This window comes from Giraffa tippelskirchi, chromosome 3, assembly GCF_054371585.1.
Source record: "Giraffa tippelskirchi isolate mGirTip1 chromosome 3, T2T-mGirTip1v1.2.pri, whole genome shotgun sequence".
Lineage (NCBI taxonomy): Eukaryota > Metazoa > Chordata > Mammalia > Artiodactyla > Giraffidae > Giraffa > Giraffa tippelskirchi.
Window position 1 is genome coordinate 10428603 of NC_137277.1, and position 16966 is coordinate 10445568.

General features: G+C 52.3%; 2 protein-coding genes across 2 annotated transcripts in view; one reads left to right on the forward strand and one right to left on the reverse strand.

Moving 5' to 3' along the window:
- The window catches only part of LOC145540694 (uncharacterized), a 440299-nt gene that overhangs the window by 395817 nt on the left and 27516 nt on the right, over positions 1-16966 (reverse strand). The window lies entirely within an intron of this gene.
- ENPP7 (ectonucleotide pyrophosphatase/phosphodiesterase 7) lies at positions 1284-13236 on the forward strand. Its single transcript, XM_081582639.1, has 7 exons — positions 1284-1569; positions 4098-4243; positions 5346-5972; positions 6621-6933; positions 12178-12282; positions 12357-12658; positions 13021-13236. The coding sequence occupies exons 1-7, from the start codon at positions 1317-1319 to the stop codon at positions 13234-13236; spliced, it is 1962 nt and encodes a 653-aa protein (XP_081438765.1). The 5' UTR covers positions 1284-1316.

The following is a 16966-nucleotide window of genomic DNA, read 5'->3' on the forward strand; positions in this document are numbered from 1 at the left end:
GACACCAGCAGTCCCCTCCCCGTGGAGCACCGCCCCCTCTTCCTTTGTCAAGCTGACAGTCCTGCAAATGGAGCGGCTTGAGTGAAGTTTCTTGTTTTTAACGCTAGATCAGCTTTATGTCACTCCCATGCTTAAAACCATCCCATGGCATTTCCCCCCTGCACTGCACAAGAATGCCAGACTCCATACCGCAGCCACAGGCCCCAGGACCCGCCCTGCCGCCCTCCCGCCTGCCCCCGATCCACTCCCCCGACTGACGACCCCCAGGATCACTCCCTCATAGTCATCCTCTCGCCAGGCCCTGGCCGACCACCCATCTGATGCCCCGCCGCCAGACAGACACTCCATCTTATCTCCCTGCTTTCTTTCTTTCCGCTGACTCCCACTATTCTTCTACTGCTTTCCTTGTTGATTCATTTTGTGTGTCCCCAATCAAACTGAAAGAAGCCAAGAACACCGTCTGTCTCCTTCACTGCCGTGTTCCCAGGACTTAGAATGGGACCTGGCTGGCAGAACATGTTTCATAGGGAGTGAGAGAGACAGAGACAAAGAGTCAGATGGAGAGAAATGAGTGAGAGAGACAGAAAACTGCACGATGAAATCAGTGGTCCCTCCCGACACCGCCCTCTCCATGAGCACAGTGTAACAAGGGAGGCCACACTTCTGACCATCTTGCTGATGAAATCCAACAGTGAGGTTGCCCATGCCTGTACCCTCTGTGGCTCCTTGAGGCCCGAGAAGGAGGGCACAGCAGGCACTAACCCAGGTTGGAGCTCTGCCAGCCCCACCGCAGGAGCCCCCTTAGCATGGGCAGGAAGGGAAAGAGGTGCTCCCCCAGGCTGGGGGGATCCCCATAGACAAGACCAGCCTCCTGAACCCTGAACCCACAGCCCTGGCCCAAAGGCCTCCCAAATTATGGTCTGGAGGAAGGGCCCCCATCCAGGCGCTCTGAGACAGAGTGAGCCAGGCACAGGGACCCAGAGTCTCTATGAGAGCTGGGGTGGGGACACAGGCTTTCCCGATGGAGTGAGTTGGTTCTGCTCGTCACGCCTTCCAGAATGGTCCCCATCCTCCCTGGAAAGACACTTGTGCACGAAGGGGGAGGGGCATCGAGATCTGCTGTCGATAAAGGCAGATGCGCTTGAGGGCCAGGCCCAGGGTGGTACGGACACAGCAGCCAGAGGCCACTCTCTGAGGCACGTGCACAGTCCCAGTTCAAAGATGCACAGGATAAGGGTTGCCCAGTGACCCTGGGACTTTGCTCTGCTCTTCAGCAGAAAACTTCCCTCGGCACTTGCCTGTCTGGTGAACCCATCATGGGAGCCCCAGCTGTCCTCCTCGCTATGGCCCTGGCCACCCTCCTGGCTCCAGCGTCAGGGGCACCCGTCCGCCAGCAGGCCTTCCGGAACAAGCTGCTCCTGGTATCCTTCGACGGTTTCCGCTGGAACTATGACCAGGACGTGGACACCCCCAACCTGGATGCCATGGCACTGGACGGGGTGAAAGCTCGCTACATGACCCCAGCCTTCATCACCTTGACCAGCCCCTGCCACTTTACTCTGGTCACTGGTGAGTGTTGGCCTCAGATGGTGCTTGGGGTTGTGGGGGGGCAGCTGAGAAACCAGGGAACTCACAAAGCAAACCGCAGTGCGGGCATGAAACCTCGACCCGGGGGGCACACAGTGTAAGGACAAAGGTGAGGCCAAGGAGGGGACACCCTCACTGGGCAGACATGTCACGGCCAAAGAGGATGTCGGGAACCCTTACTGTCAGTGGTAAGTGATAGAAGGTAGATAAAAAAACACCTGGAGGTCTCATCTTAAATGGGGACCACACCCAGGGTGGCAACCCAGGAGGGCTTCTGGTGGAGGTGAGTGTGGCCAGGATTCAGAAAGGCAGGAGAGTTGAGCCTGAGGCTCCTGCTCTTTCCACTGCCTGCTCCCAGCCACCCTCGAACCCACCATTGCTCTATTTAGGCCGGAAGCCTAAAATCGGGTGTCACAGAGCCACACTCCCTCCAGAGGCTGGAAGGGAGGATCCTTCCCACCTGTCCCAGCTTCCAGGGACCCAGGCTATCCCGGACTTGCAGCCACAGCTCTCCAATCCCTGTCCCCTTGTCACATGGCCATCTCCCCTCTGTGTATCTGTCCTCTTCTCATAAGGACACCGGTCATTGGATTTCGGGCCCACCTCATCCAGAATGCCCTCATCTTTTTTTTACACATAATTTTATTTATTTGTTTATTTTTGACTGCACTGGGTCTTCACTGCTGCAAGTGGGCATTCTCTAGTTGCAGTGAGCAGGGGCTACTCCTCACCGCAGCACGTGAGATTCTCATTATGGGGACTTTTCTCACTGCAGAGCACAGGCTCTAGGCACCCAGGCTTCAGTAGTTGCAACATGCAGGCTCAGTAATTGTGGCTCGCAGGCTCAGGAGTGGTGGTGGCACACAGGCTTAGTTGCTCTGCAACATGTGGGATCTTCCCAGACCAGGGATTGAACCCATGTCCCCTGCATCGAAGGGCTTCCCTAGTAGCTCAGTCAGTAAAGAATCCGCCTGCAATGCAGGAGACCCTGGTTCAATTCCTGGGTCGGGAAGATCCCCTGGAGAAGAGATAGGCTACCCACTCCTGTATTCTTGGGCTTCCCTTGTGGCTCAGCTGGAAAAGAATCCGCCTGAAATGCGGGAGATCTGGGTTCGATCCCTGGGTTAGGAAGATCCCTTGGAGAAGGGAAAGGCCACCCACTCCAGTATTATGGCATGGAGAATTCCATGTCCATGGGGTCATAAAGAGTCAGACATGACTGAGAGACTTTCACTTTCCCTTTCCCCTGCATTGGCAGGTAGATTCTTCACCACTGTGCCACCAGGGAAGTCCCCACAATGTCGCCATCTTAACAAAACTAATGACATCTGCAAAGACCTTATTTCCAAACAAGGTCACATTCAGAGGCTCTGGGTGGACATGACTTTGAAAGTGAAAGTGTTAGTCACTCAGTCGTGTCCGACTCTTTGCGACTGCATGATCTGTCCATGGAATTCTCTAGGCAAGAATATTGGAGTGGGTTGCCATTCCCTTCTCCAGCGGATCTTTCCAAGCCAAGGAATGAACCAGGATTTCCTGCATTGCAGGCAGATCTTTTTTACCATCTGAGCTGCCAGGGAAGCATGACTTTAAGGCATGTCACTCCGTACAGCTTATTCTCACACCAGCATTTTCATGACCAAGGCCCCTTCCACATGCAAACAGACCCCTGGTGCCCCCTTTTGCATGTCAACTCCTTACTTACCACATCACAATGGGAAATATGAAGGAAGGAGGCGGACTCTTCAACACCCCTCTTTTTCTACTTTCTGAACTCACATGGAGGCATTGCCATGAAAAAAATTTAATTTTTCAGGAACCACCACACTGCTTTTCGTAGCAGCTGCACCATTTCACATTCCTACCAACAGTGCACAAGGTTTCCAATCAAGCATAGTGCTTTTTGGGTTTTTTTGTGGTTTTCTTAAATTTATTTATTTATTTATTTAAATTTATTTATTTGGCTGTGTCAGGTCTTAGTTGTCGTACACCGGGTCTTTGTTGCATCATGTGGGATCTTTCCTCGCAGAACACAGGCTCTCTAGCTGTGGCTCGAAGGCTCAGTAGCTGCGGTGCATGGGCTTAGCTGCTCTGCGGCATGTGAGATCTTAGTTCCCTGACCAGGGATCAAACCCACGTCCCCTGAATTGCAAGGGGGAATCTTAACTATTGGACCACCAGGGAAATACTGAAAAAAAAAAGTTAAAAAAACACCTCCTCTTGGTACATTTATCTTTCTGCCTGAGATTCTATTTCATGGCTGGGCCATAATTGATTTAATTAGTTCTCTCCAGACAGCCAGCCAGGTTGCTCCCAATCTTTTGCTAAAACCAACGAGGCTGCAAACGATATTCCGGAACGTGTGTATTGACGCCTTTGTGGGAGTCCAGCGGCAGGATAAGCTACTCAAAGTTGTGGTGGCCCAGCCCGGCTCCCAGGGCCGCGTGTGCTTCCCCGCCCCTTGCCCTGGCTGTGCCCTCCCTCCCACCACCCCCTCTGCCATCCCACAGGCAAATACATCGAGAACCACGGGGTGGTTCACAACATGTTCTACAACACGAGCAGCAAGCTAAAGTGGCCCTACCACACCACACTGGGCATCCAGAAATGGTGGGACAATGGCAGCTTGCCCATCTGGATCACCGCCCAGAGGCAGGTAACACTGCACCCGTGCCCACTTGGACAGACAGGGGAGGCGGGAGGGGGACCTGGCCGAGCAGGCCGTGACCACAGCGTGACCACGGGACATCCACGGCAGGACCCAGGAGCTCAATGCTCCCAGCACAGAAAGGTGCTGAGTGGGGCCCCATGGGAGATGGAAGCCGGGCGCCCATGAGGACCCACTAGTGGCTAGACAGGCTGCCTTGTCCTCCCTGGGACCCTGAGGGATTGTTGCATCCTCCTGACTGGAGGGAAAACTGGGCTTCAGCACTGGCGAGAAGGGTGCCACAGGGAAAATAATGTCACTCCACAAACAGGCAGGGAACAATGAAATGGCTTCATCCTGGTTCCCCTCTCAGGGGCTAGCAGTCGAATTCTAAAAGGTGAAAGATAAGAGTAAGAGGTGAGTCATCCTAGGGAAAAGCCCAGAACCCCAGCCTCTTGCAATGCTCTGGGCTTCCTGACAACAAATTCCAGTGGAGGATTTCAAGGTGAGCCCAGAATAAACTTCACAGGCAGGGTGTCCACTCACATCTGAGTCCCTTCGCTTCAGAAGGAGCTACCAGACACCAGGCTCACTCGCAGAAAGCATAGCCGAGAACTGACATCTCAAGGTGGACATGATGACCTGAGGCAGTGGACAGATGGATCTGTAAACAAAACAGCGATTGGTTTATGGAAAGACAGACGGATGGCCGGGTTGAAGGCTAGAAGGGCAGGCAATGGAGGGGCTGATGGACGCATGGCAGGAGAGGCCAGGCTGCAGGTCGAAAGGGAGAGCTCACAGGGCAGCGCTGTGACCAAGGGCCACAGTGACAATGAGGACACAGCATATCTGGGGACACTTTTATATCCACTATCGCATTAGTGCTGAGTCCACTGGGCACCTGCTCTCTCCTCTATAAAATCAGTATCAGCCTTAATAACATAAGATAAGAGCTATGAAAGGTCTTTCAGAAAATACGAAGGCCCGTGGCTGCAGTCAGGGACAGGGATGGGTGAGCGGGCAGTCCGGGGGCAGGCGATTGGAGCAGATGTTTCAGCAGGGGACAAGCGGGAGGCGGCCCGCGGCTCTGATGCCACCTTCCCCCCCGCAGGGCCTGAAGACCGGTTCCTTCTTCTACCCCGGCGGGAATGTCACCTACCAAGGCGAGGCTGTGACGCTGAGCCAGAAGGAAGGCATCCTACACAACTACAAGGACGAGGCGGAGTGGAGGGCCAACATCGACACGGTGATGAAGTGGTTCACGGACGAGGGCCTGGACCTGGTCACCCTCTACTTCGGAGAGCCAGACTCCACGGGCCACAGGTACGGCCCCGAGTCCCAGGAGAGGAAGGAGATAGTGATGCAGGTGGACAGGACCGTGGGCTACCTCCGGGACAGCATCAGGAAGAGTGGCCTGGAGAGCAGCCTCAACCTGCTCATCGTGTCCGACCACGGCATGACCACCGTCAACAAGACAGCCAGCGACCTGGTGGAGTTCCACAAGTTCTCCAACTTCAGCTTCAAGGACATTGAGTTTGAGCTCCTAGACTACGGCCCAAACGGGATGCTGCTCCCCAAGGAAGGAATGCTGGAGAAGGTGTACGAGGTCCTCAAGGACGCCCACCCCAGACTCCACGTCTACAAGAAGGAGTTCTTCCCCAAATCCTTCCACTACGCCAATCACCCCCGGGTCACCCCTCTGCTTATGTACAGCGACCCGGGTTACGTCATCCACGGGGTGAGCTCCAGGGTGCAGGCATGTCTCTGCCCTGCTGAGTCTCTCTCCGGTTCTGTAAAAAAGCACCCCCTGTTTCTAGTCCGACCCCAATTTGAGGAGTGTCAGCCTCCAAAGGGACACACTCACGCTATGCGACAGGAGTTGGGGTGTGTACATGCATTGTGTACCTGTGTGCATGGGTGTGCATGCATACATGTCTTTGTGTGTGCACGTGTGTGTATAGGATAAAGTGGGAAGGCTAGCTGTTAAGAGTGACACAGAAGAGGTGACAGAGCTCAGGGAGGCTGAGAGGGAAGCAATATGCAGAGCAGGGGCGGGATTCTAGGAAAGGAAGTACTGACGTGCGCGTGCCCAGCCGCGGAAAGGAGCCCAGAGCGCGTCCTTGGCTGAAGCTCCGCCCCCTTTATGTGGGTCTCCATTCATGTCTCTGGGTCTTCGATGATGAGGCTCCTTCTTTGGGCCACTGATCTTTGCGGCTGAGAATTCAGAGACACGGAGGCTCAGAATCTTTCCTACCACTGCTCCCCCTACTCATTTGAACTCCCTCCAGCGGTCCTCTGCAACCCGGGGCCCTGCAGGTGGTGCTCCTGGAGAGGGTGGGGTGGGCTGGGTCAGCACACACTCACTCAGGACCCTCCCTCCTGGCAGAGAGTGAACGTGCAGTTCAATAACGGGGAGCATGGCTTCGACAATGAGTTCATGGACATGAAGACCATCTTCCGGGCCGTGGGCCCCAGCTTCAAGAAGGGCCTGGAGGTGGAGCCCTTTGAGAGCGTCCACGTGTATGAGCTCATGTGCAAACTGCTGGGCATCGTGCCAGAGGCCAACGATGGGCTCCTCAGCACCCTGCTGCCTATTCTCCAGGAGACCAACGACAGTGTCCTGAGCACCCAGACACCCACACTCAGCCCCGAGGCCAACGACGGGGTCTTCAGCCCCTCGCTGACCACGACCCCCTCAGGTGTGCCTCCAGGCAGCTTCAGGTGATGGGGCCTGCAGAGCCATAACCAGGGTGCCCTGCCAGCCACTTGGTGTCGCCTGCTCCTTCCTGTCCCAGGCTCCTGGGAACATCTGGAGTCCCTGACATCCCCATGGCACCTGACACCACACAGTGCACTTTGTGCATCTCGGCTGCACAGGCAGGAGAGCCGGTGGGCGTGAGCAGCCTTGTTTAAGATGGGGAGGCTGAGGGCCAGAGGAGCTGGCAGTTTGCCCACTGGACAGGCCACCTCCAGGCTCCAAGGCCACGTGAGGACTCCTTCCTGGAGTCTTCCTCTGTCAGCCTCCCCTACACACATCCTCACCCCAACCCTGACCCATCTCAGGGGCAAAGGTCACCCGGGAGCTGTCAAGGTGGCAGCTCTTGGGGGCACCTGGCTGGAGATGGGCAGGCCTCGCTGGGCAGGGGCTGTAAGGGATCACACTGAACACAAGCCAGGAGGCCAGTGCAGCTGGGGCAGGTGAACAAGGCGGCGGCAGGAGGGGGAGTGATGAAACCAGGGAGCTTGTGGGGGCAGCCTGGGCACACCTCGCCTGCCATTAAAGAGTCAGGGTGAGGGACATGCTCCCATTTCTCTCATTCACTAATCCTCTGACTTTCCTTAGGGTCTGCCCTCCTGCCAAGCGGCTGGCCTCCCTTGGTGACGGGACTGCTGGTGGCTGCCACTCTCCTGGTCAAGGTCGCATAACACCCACTGCTCAAGGTCAGAGGCCCAGGAGGTGGAGATGTGAAGAAGTTGGAGTCATTCTGCACCCCCATTCCCCTACCTGCACCCACCCTGTGCCCTCCCAGGTCCAGTTGAGGGTCAGGAATTCCCACAGGAGCCGTCCTCAGTCTCCGCTTGACACAGGTGCCTCCATGCACTGTCTGCCCCCAGCCAAATTCCCTCTACTCCCTCCCTCCAGGCATGTCTGCTTCATCTCCTCCACCTTCATCTCCTTCACCTGCTCCATCTCCTCCACCTTCCCCTGCCCCATCCCTTCTTCCCAACCCAACACACACCTGTCCTTCCAGGCCCATCTCTTCCAGGAAGCCTCCAGAAGCTGCAAACAGGGTCTGAGCCTGCTCCTGCTGTGATGATGATCTACTGGATACAGATGGGCCTGTCTCCTTAGTAGACATGGGACCAGGCCTACATGCCTCCGTGTCCCCGCAACCCCAGCCCAGGCTTGGCCATGATGATGCTGGCAATCTTATCCCTGCCCAGGTCTAGATCTCTGGGGGCATAATCTGGTTTACTGGCCCACAGCCCCCAGACTCCCAAGATGCCCCCATTCCTTCCCTCCCCCTCCCTCTCTTTCAACCCCCCTTTCCGCCTCCTCCCCTCCTCTCACAGCAGAACCACCCCCAGGACAGCAGGGGACAGGCTGGGGGGGCATGGATGGGGGAAGGGGGTCACTGAGTGCATGGTGATGGGAGGGGGGTACCCGAGTGCCCACTTGGGAAGATGCAGCAGGCCTGGTGGTGGTTGCACTAGTACCGAAGCCTCAAACACTCAGACCCCAGACTCCAGCTCTAGTGGGCAATGAGGAGGCTCTGCCCTGGACCTCCCAGCCCTGAGTCTGCCCACCTCTGGCAGGGACCATCTGGCCCAGGGACCATCTCCACCTGAGCTGACCAGGTCCTGCACCCAGGCCACCAGGAGTGCACCGCCAGGCAGAAAGCATGATGGGGGAATAAAGGGCCGCACTGGCTGTTATCAAAACACAGTGACCGATGTGGGTGCAACCTTTTATTCTAAAGCTTGCTGGTTTCTTATAGCCTTCCCACTTGGATCCAGGGTATAATAAACTCCTAGTTTCTTAGGAGGCTGACAAACACAGGGGAACCTACCCATTCTTGTTGGGAACGGGCCCTGGTTGGGCTGCCAGCAAAAGCTGGTAAAGGGTGGGCTCCCCATTAAAAAGCAAAGGGGGGATGAGAACTGATAGGAAACCAGAACTCTATGCCACATTGCTCAGCTAAAAAGAAAATGCTGCAAGTGGTAGAATGCCATTGTGGGGGAGGGGAGGGGTGTGTGTGGGGGGTAAGTCTACACATAAGACATATCCTTGGAGAAGTTTCAAAAAAAGGTAAGCCTTGACTGGCTTCAGGGGGGACCTGGTGGCCAGGCCAGAAGCAGGAGGCCAATGTCCACAACCTAGTGCCTTGGACACTGTTAGTACTGAACCACTTCAAGTACTGTGCACTCACAACAGCTTTCAAGAACATGGACTTTTGGAGTCAGACAAAGTACTGCTCCAGTCTGTCCCCACGGCCTCAGGGGAGTAGTTTACCTCCCTCAGCGTCAGTTTCCTCATCTGGAAAAATGGGACAAGGAGGTGTCCACCTCTCTGAGGTTACTCCAGGACAAACCACCGAGGCAGGTGGTTCTTAGATAGTAGCCATGGGGATAATTAAAACCCTACTATGGGAGATGCTAAAGTTGTCAAGTTCAGCTCTTGCATATAAATCCAGCTGTAACAATGAGAGACACATTCTTTGAAGGACGGGTTTGTCAGGATCTGCCTATTTCTTGTCTATGAATCGCTCCTCTCCCTTCCCCGGGCCTCTTGCTTCTACCTGCAGCTTGAGCCCCATCTCCATCTGCAGAATCCTTCCCAACCTGCCCTCCACAGCTGCCTAACCACCAGCCTGGAGTTGGAGTCCTGCCTGACCGGAAAGGCCCTGCGGCTCCCTGGCCCTGCATCCCATAGTTGTCCTGGAAGGACTGCCTCACCCCCACCGCCTGCAGCCCTACTGGGATACCCAGGCCCTCCTGACTGCCCACACAGGCTTCCGAGTCTGGACAGGCCCAAATCAGGCTGGAGGAAACCGGTGGGTGAGGTATCCCTTTACATCCATGTACGTGGAGCAGTGAGCACTCACAGATGTCAGCATAACTGCCATGACCCCCGTCTCCAAGAGACACCCAACCTTTCACCAAGAGCCCACAACGACCATGGTCAGGCTAGCCTATTTTCTAGAGATGAGCCTATAGATATTCTGAGAATCACTCTCGATCAGCTTTTTCAAACAGAAAAGAAAAAGAGAGAGAAAAGAGAGAAAAACAATCTGGCCTGGCCCACATTAAGTATTCTGCTACCGCAGATGTCTGTCGTCCCCAGAGCACCCCGAAAAAGTCCCAGTGGTTGACTAACACTGAATAAGCTTCTTGCATCAGGAACATGGGAGCTGAGGCAGGCTTCGAGCAATTGGCTGATCCCCATCTGTTCAGCTGGTGGTGGACTGGGAGGTGGGGGACACCACCCTGAACAGATGATGGGTTCAAACAGCTCCTGAACTCTGACACTCACTAACTCAACACTCTGCAGCCCTGGACAGGTTCCCACCTCTGGGCCTCAGTTTCCTCACCTATAAAATCAGAACCAATAGCAGCACCTGTCTAATGAGGTGTATTTGCAAACTCTTTAAAACAGGGCCTGGCCCACAGAAGGCCCACATGTTACACTTTAGGAGTTATAAAAAGACAGGGTATCACAGAATGAGAAAGTCACACCGCCTCCCTTTTCATCTCCATGCTTCTTGTTTCACTAGCAGAAAGTTTCTTCTTGCTGATACTAAATCTTAAACACCTCCCTCTGTAGCACAAAGAGAGGACCCAGGCTCAGAACTCTGGTGGGCAACCGTGCCAGGGCGGAATGTTACAACCCTGTTGTTATTTGCCTTATCTTTGTTTTTATGATCACCTTCAGCTTGGGTGAATGCTACTGATTTTCCATTTGTGTCTGTTATTTTCTAAGTTTTTTCCTTTTAAAAGTAACTTAAGTGAAAAAGAATGAGTTGATTTAAAGAAAAATGTTGACTGGTAGACACAACAAAACAAAAATACTAAAGGAGGTTTTCCAGAGTCAGGATAACCACGCTGGTTGTCCACGCCCCTCCTGCCTCCCCTCCCTTCCCACAGCGTGGCCAGCCCAGGACGCTTCTGGAGGGCAGGACTCAGCCTCCCCAAGGCCAGTGTCCAAAGACTGCCCCCCCAACCCCTCCACAGAAGTACATTGGATTTCCACCATGCCCTGCACCCTTCTCAGTACCTATCAGAGGAGTTCAGGACTCCTCGGAAAACTAATGTTGCAGTTCTCTGTACAAAGTTCATTTTACTATTAGCCTGACTCAAAGGGTCTGGAGAAAATCCTAGCTGAAACAAAGCCATGTACTGCATTCTCGAGCCACGTGGACATGACTGGGGACTCTCTTACATATCAGCCACACACAACTTCCTGTTTTCTCAGAGCCTTTGTTGAATTTGGCCAGTCCAGCTGCTGGCAGTAATGGATGAAACGTTCCCGAGTAATGACTGGGTAGTTCATGCCTGGCTGGGTGTATGATTGGGACACAGAAAGCCCCCTTTGTTAAGAAGTCCCATTCTTTAGAGTCAGTCCTGCACGCTGTCACCAGGAGGCGGCGCTCTTGGGCTCCTCAACACCCCTTGAAGTCTTTCTCAAGCAGCTTCTGAAGTTGAGAGGAATTCCGAACCTCCTGTTACTCCAAATTCTTTACTCCTCCTTCTCTGAAATAGCGGCACTACTTCTCAGACCAGCCTTGGGGATGTGGCCAAGAAGTATTTATGTTTCATCTAGTTTTAGATGGATCCCCAAGCAAAACATGGCATGTTCAGAAACAAGAGCTAGAACTTTCCCCACTAGGTTTGTTTTAGAATCTCATGATGAGAGGGATCATGTAGCTCCATGTTTAGCACAAGGGTCACCGCGGATCAGTGCTTCTCACATTGGTAGGTCTGGAAGTGGGCCTGAGAATTTACGTTTCTCACTAGTTCCTAGGTGATTCTGATGCTGCTGTCCCTGGCGCTACACTTGAGCAACTTTGCACTGGATAAAGGTTATGAACGAGTGAATGAATGAAAGAAAAGTGATCTAGACCAACCTCCTCCCGTTACACAGGATAAGAACTGAGGTGGCATCGCCCACCGGCTGGCTCTGGACAGAGGTGGGAGGGGAGCACAGGTATATCAAGGCTGGCAGGCCTGGCCAGTCTTTTCCCACAAAGGCTCTACTTGCTGGGAGTGAAGTCTGCTTTCCAGAACCTGTGAGCTGCTCCCCTCTCCACTGAAGAGAAGCCTGTGCCAAACACCGGCCCTCCCTTCAGCCCTCCCCAGGTTTTTCATTTGTCCTGGGACCCAACAAGAGCACCTGTGGGTCATAAAACCCGATAACTGCTTGTGAGGCTCCCGGCCACCTTTAGAACGCGGGGGTTCGCCTCCCCTGAGCAGGATCCGAAACGCCAAAGACTTGCTGCGCCTTCACACCTGGAAGCAACAAGGGCTTTGTGAACAGAACTCGCTGGGAGGTGAGACAGCAGGAATCCTTCGGGCCCCGCCCCAGACCTGCCGAGCGCCTGAGTGAGGACCCCGGGTCCCCCAGGCAAGCCGGGGAACCGAGGAGCCGGCGTGTCCAGTACCCAGCCTGGGCGCCTCATGAGATGCCTCCCCCACCCGCCCCCCGCCCACCTTCGCCGCAGGAGCATCTGTTGCCATGGTTATCTGCCGCGCTCAGTCCAGCCGGAGCTGCTGGTCCTGCGCGCTGCAGGCAGAGATCCGCTGAGCCCCGAGCTGGGAGCGCAGCCCAAACCAGACGGGACGCGAACCCGGAACGCTCCAAATGCTCGCTGTACACTATCACAAGCAACTGAGGCGCTCCACACTCATCTCACCCGCACGCCGCATGTAACACATCTCACCCTCTACACACACCCCACATACACACAAAACACGCCACACACACGCAGACACACTCCATATGTGTTCAGCACACTGCATGCACCTCATACAAAACACCATCTTACTCCACATCCCAGCCACATACGCATAAATACACGTACAACATACACACACGCGCGCGCACACCCCACACTCGCTCGGGACCCGGACATCAGAGGATACGCGCTCCGAACAGGCGCCCCCTACCCCCGCTGCCCGCACGTACAGCCCGCGGCCGGGCAGCACCCTTGCCCGCGCACGCGCAGCAAGCTGGTGCGCCCCTCCCCTTTGTGCTCGGTGGGCAGCGGGTTCCTTGACCCTCTCTGCAGTTCGACCTTGAAGGATCACTTCAGAGGCAGAGCACCACCCTGGGGCGCGCACCCCAGGTGGGACGGTCTGCGCGGCGACCCCGGAACCCCCTACTCCTTATCCGGCCCGGAGCGCCCTCGTCCCCGCATCTCCTAATGGCCAAAGCGCAGCGGGCGGGGCTGTCTGGGTCTGGCCGCCCGGGGGCGCGTTTCCAGGGAGAGCTTGCCAGAGCCTGAGCCCGGGGGCCCCACCACCACCAGTACAGGGACGCCGCCTCCTCACCCATCACACCTCCGGAGGTTGTCCTTCCTTCCACCCCACAAGGCAAGAGGAGAAGGAAGGTAGTGAATCTCCCGGCAGGAGAGAGACCCAGGCCACTCACGTAACCCCACTGCCAAGACAGCAAGTCGCTAAAGCCCGGAGTCTTTAACATCGGGAGAAGAACTTAATCTGATCATTTTTGTTTTGTTATGTTTTTGATGATAAATCACTGTGACTTTTGGCTTAAATCTCCAAGAAGTTCAAAAACAAAACTATCCCATTACCATGTATAAATTTTATATGAACAAGTTTTCTCATGGTCTAGACCAATAAAAATGAAAAACAGGGATGGAATTGATTCTGAACCACGTCTGAGATAGTAAGTAATATTCATCCAACAACACATGAACCATTTGAAAACATACAGCCCCGTTCATCTCATTAAAGGATGCAGTCCAGCAACAATTTAATTTTTATATGTATGTCATAAATATATACCACAACTTTAATATATTTTGGTTGGTTTGAGGAGTCGATTAATTGTATAAATCACTCAACCCAGAGTAATTTTTAATACTGAGAGTCTTAGAGTCACAGGAAATAAAATAATTTAAATTATGGACATGTTTTTGTTGCAGAGACCTATGCTTGAGTGATTAGTGAATTACTGTCAAACATAAACATGCTTTTATTAAAATAAAATTCAGTGGAAGAAGTGAAAAGTGGAGGAGAAAAGAACCAAGGAGAATTTGCCCACATCTTTGGTATCATGATGCCACACTGCTACCTAAATTACATTTCTTTTGATATATTTAAAAGAATCGCCCAAGGAATCCGGTGGCAGATGTGTTTAGAAAAAGAAAGTTTTCTTGCAAAGAGTAAAGAAAAGGCAGACTTCAGAAGGACCGGCTCACCAAATCGAAAGAGCCATCAAGTATTTAAAAGGGGGAAAAAATCACAAGAAAACCAAGGTCACCAAATTTACATGTGTCTGTCCTGAGTGGGCCAACAACTACTTTCTCATGTGATATTGCTAATCCTAAATGTCAGGACATGTGACAGGAAGAGCAAAGGTCAGGACTAAAAATCACAGGAAATAGGCAAGGCGTGATCATTTAGATACTATGATTTTTATCTTAAGGTGCGAAGTTGCTTGCTGGGTTGGTTTGTTTTTGGCAGAGGAACATGACTTGCTGGATGATCTTGGAAACAAGACAAAATGTCAGGTTCTGCTTCTCTAGAGTGAGGAACTGTTTTATTTTTGAGTCAAAATTGACAATACCCCAGAAATCACACCCTTTGCAACCTTAACAAACCTCATGCTGAAGAACAACAGATATCAATCTAATAAAAAGGTACCACAGGGGCACGACTTTTCCAAGTTCTTTTAGGAGTTATGTGGACAAAGTAGCTTAAAAGGCCATTCCCCCAGTTCAACTCCCTTCTGGACAGATTTGTCTGTTGTTGCACAGAGTGTTGGTAAAGTGCAAGGGAGCCTCGGCAAATGACTGAGGAGCACAGGAGAGACGCTCAACATCACCATCATCATAGAAATCAAATCAAAACCACACCGAGACACCACGTCTCCCCATAGGATGACTGTGATCTTTTTTTTTAAAAAAAAAAAGGAAAATAAGAAATGTTAGTAAGGACGTGGAAAAGTTGGAAACCTCATATATTGCTGGTAGGAATGTACAACGGTACAGCCACTGTGGAAGTTTACTGGGTCCTCGAGAAGTCAAACACAGAATTACCAAAGCAATTCCACTCCTGGGTATATACCCCCAAAGAATTGAAAACAAATGTTCGAACAAACACTTGTACACAAATGTGCAGAGCAGCATTCTTGACCGTCTTCAAAAGGTGGAAACAGCTCACATATCCATCAACAGAAGAACGTAAATGAAATTCGATGTAGCCTTACAGTGAAATAGTATTGAGCCATACAAAGGAGTGAAGCATTGACACATGTGACAACACGGGTGAACCTTGAAAACATGGTGAGTAAAAGAAGCCAGACACAAAAGGCCACATGTTATCTGATTCCATTTATATGAAACGTCCAGAAGAGGCACATCCTTGGAGACAGAAAGCAGTTAGTGGTTGCCAGGGGCTAAGGGGAAGGAGAAATGGGGAATGCTTCATGAGTGCAAGCTCCCTCTTGGGGTGATGAAAATGTTTTGGGACTAAATAGCGGTGATGGTTATACAACACTGTGAATGCACTAAATGTCACTGATTTATGCACTTAAGATAGTTACAATGATGTTTTATGTTATGTGTATTTTAGGAAACAAAATGATTCTGGGGCCCCACCAATAAAGCAAAAAAAGCACGGAGACTGCAGTGTTCGTGTTTCAGGCCATGAAGTCTAAACAGAGGATCCAGTTTGCTTAGCTGGCTTCCCACTGTCCCAGTGTCCAGCTTGGCTAATAAGTGTTGCTACAGGCACCCACGGGGGAGCCAGGAAGAACAGTTTGGGGTGTCCTCACTCTGAAGAAGTCTACCCAACTCCCACCAGAACCTGGCTGGAGCCCTGGTTCCTCTGTGAAAGAAGCTCAGGGACAGTGGATAAGGATGCTCCAAGGAGCCCCTGGGAATTCCTACTTGAGGCTGTTCTGGGTTCCAGCTGTAGGATGTCAGCCAAATCCCCCAAGGTGAATTGATGCCTGGTGGTTCAACACAGAAAATGACGTTTTTCAATCATCAGATTCAAGCCATCATCAGATTGCTTTTGTTTTTTTAAACAGAGCACAACTTAACAACTACTCCCACCATCTTAATAAAAAATGCAGCTTGGACTTCCCTGGTGGCACAGTGGATAAGACTCTGCCTGCCAATGCAGGGAACTCCGTGCTTTAGAGCCCGCATGCTGCAACTACCGAAGCCTGTGTGCCTAGAACCTGTGCTCTGCAACAAGAGAAGCCATCACAATGAGAAGCCTGGGCACCGCGGTGAAGAGTAGCCACCGCTCACCGCAACTAGGGAAAGCTGGCGTGCAGAAACGAAGATCTAGTGCAACCAAAAAAAAAAAATTAATTAATTTTTTTAAAAGCTTGTGAATATTTTGAAAAGATGCAGGTTGATGTATTCCACATCTGGAATTAATTGGGGAAGTGGTTCTTTTCACCGGCAGTTCCTGGGGAGAAAGTCATTCTGGAGAACAAATACAAGAGCCAACCTTTTTGAATAAACCACACCACAGAGAAAACCCCTCTGGAAATCCAGTGTTTTACATGGAAACTTCAGCTAAAGAAACAGGTCAGGGGCAGCAGCACATAATTTATAAACATCCAGCCCAGGCAACAGGAAAGACGCCATGTCTTTCCAGTAGGGTCATCCCTCCATCCTCCCATAGGGGAAGATCTGCCTGGGAAAGGCTCTGGTCATTCAGCTCTTACTATGACCAGTCTTCAGACTTTATTAGACAACTGACGTTTTCTGTTTATGTAATTTTCAAAAGAGGTTTGTTTTTCTCCTGTGAAATGTGGGTAAATAAATTCTACAAAGAAATTTAAAGCACCGGTAAGCAAGCACAGGGAAGGATGTTCATCCTTTCTAAAGAGCCACAAGTTCCAACAGCAGAGGGATGCTTTTAATATTTGGGCCTAATAATTGCTTTTTAAAAAGATAAAACACAAAGTGAGGGTCCTGGCACCACTCGCCCGGATGAGAAGCATCCATCATCACCCGCCTTTCATTTTTT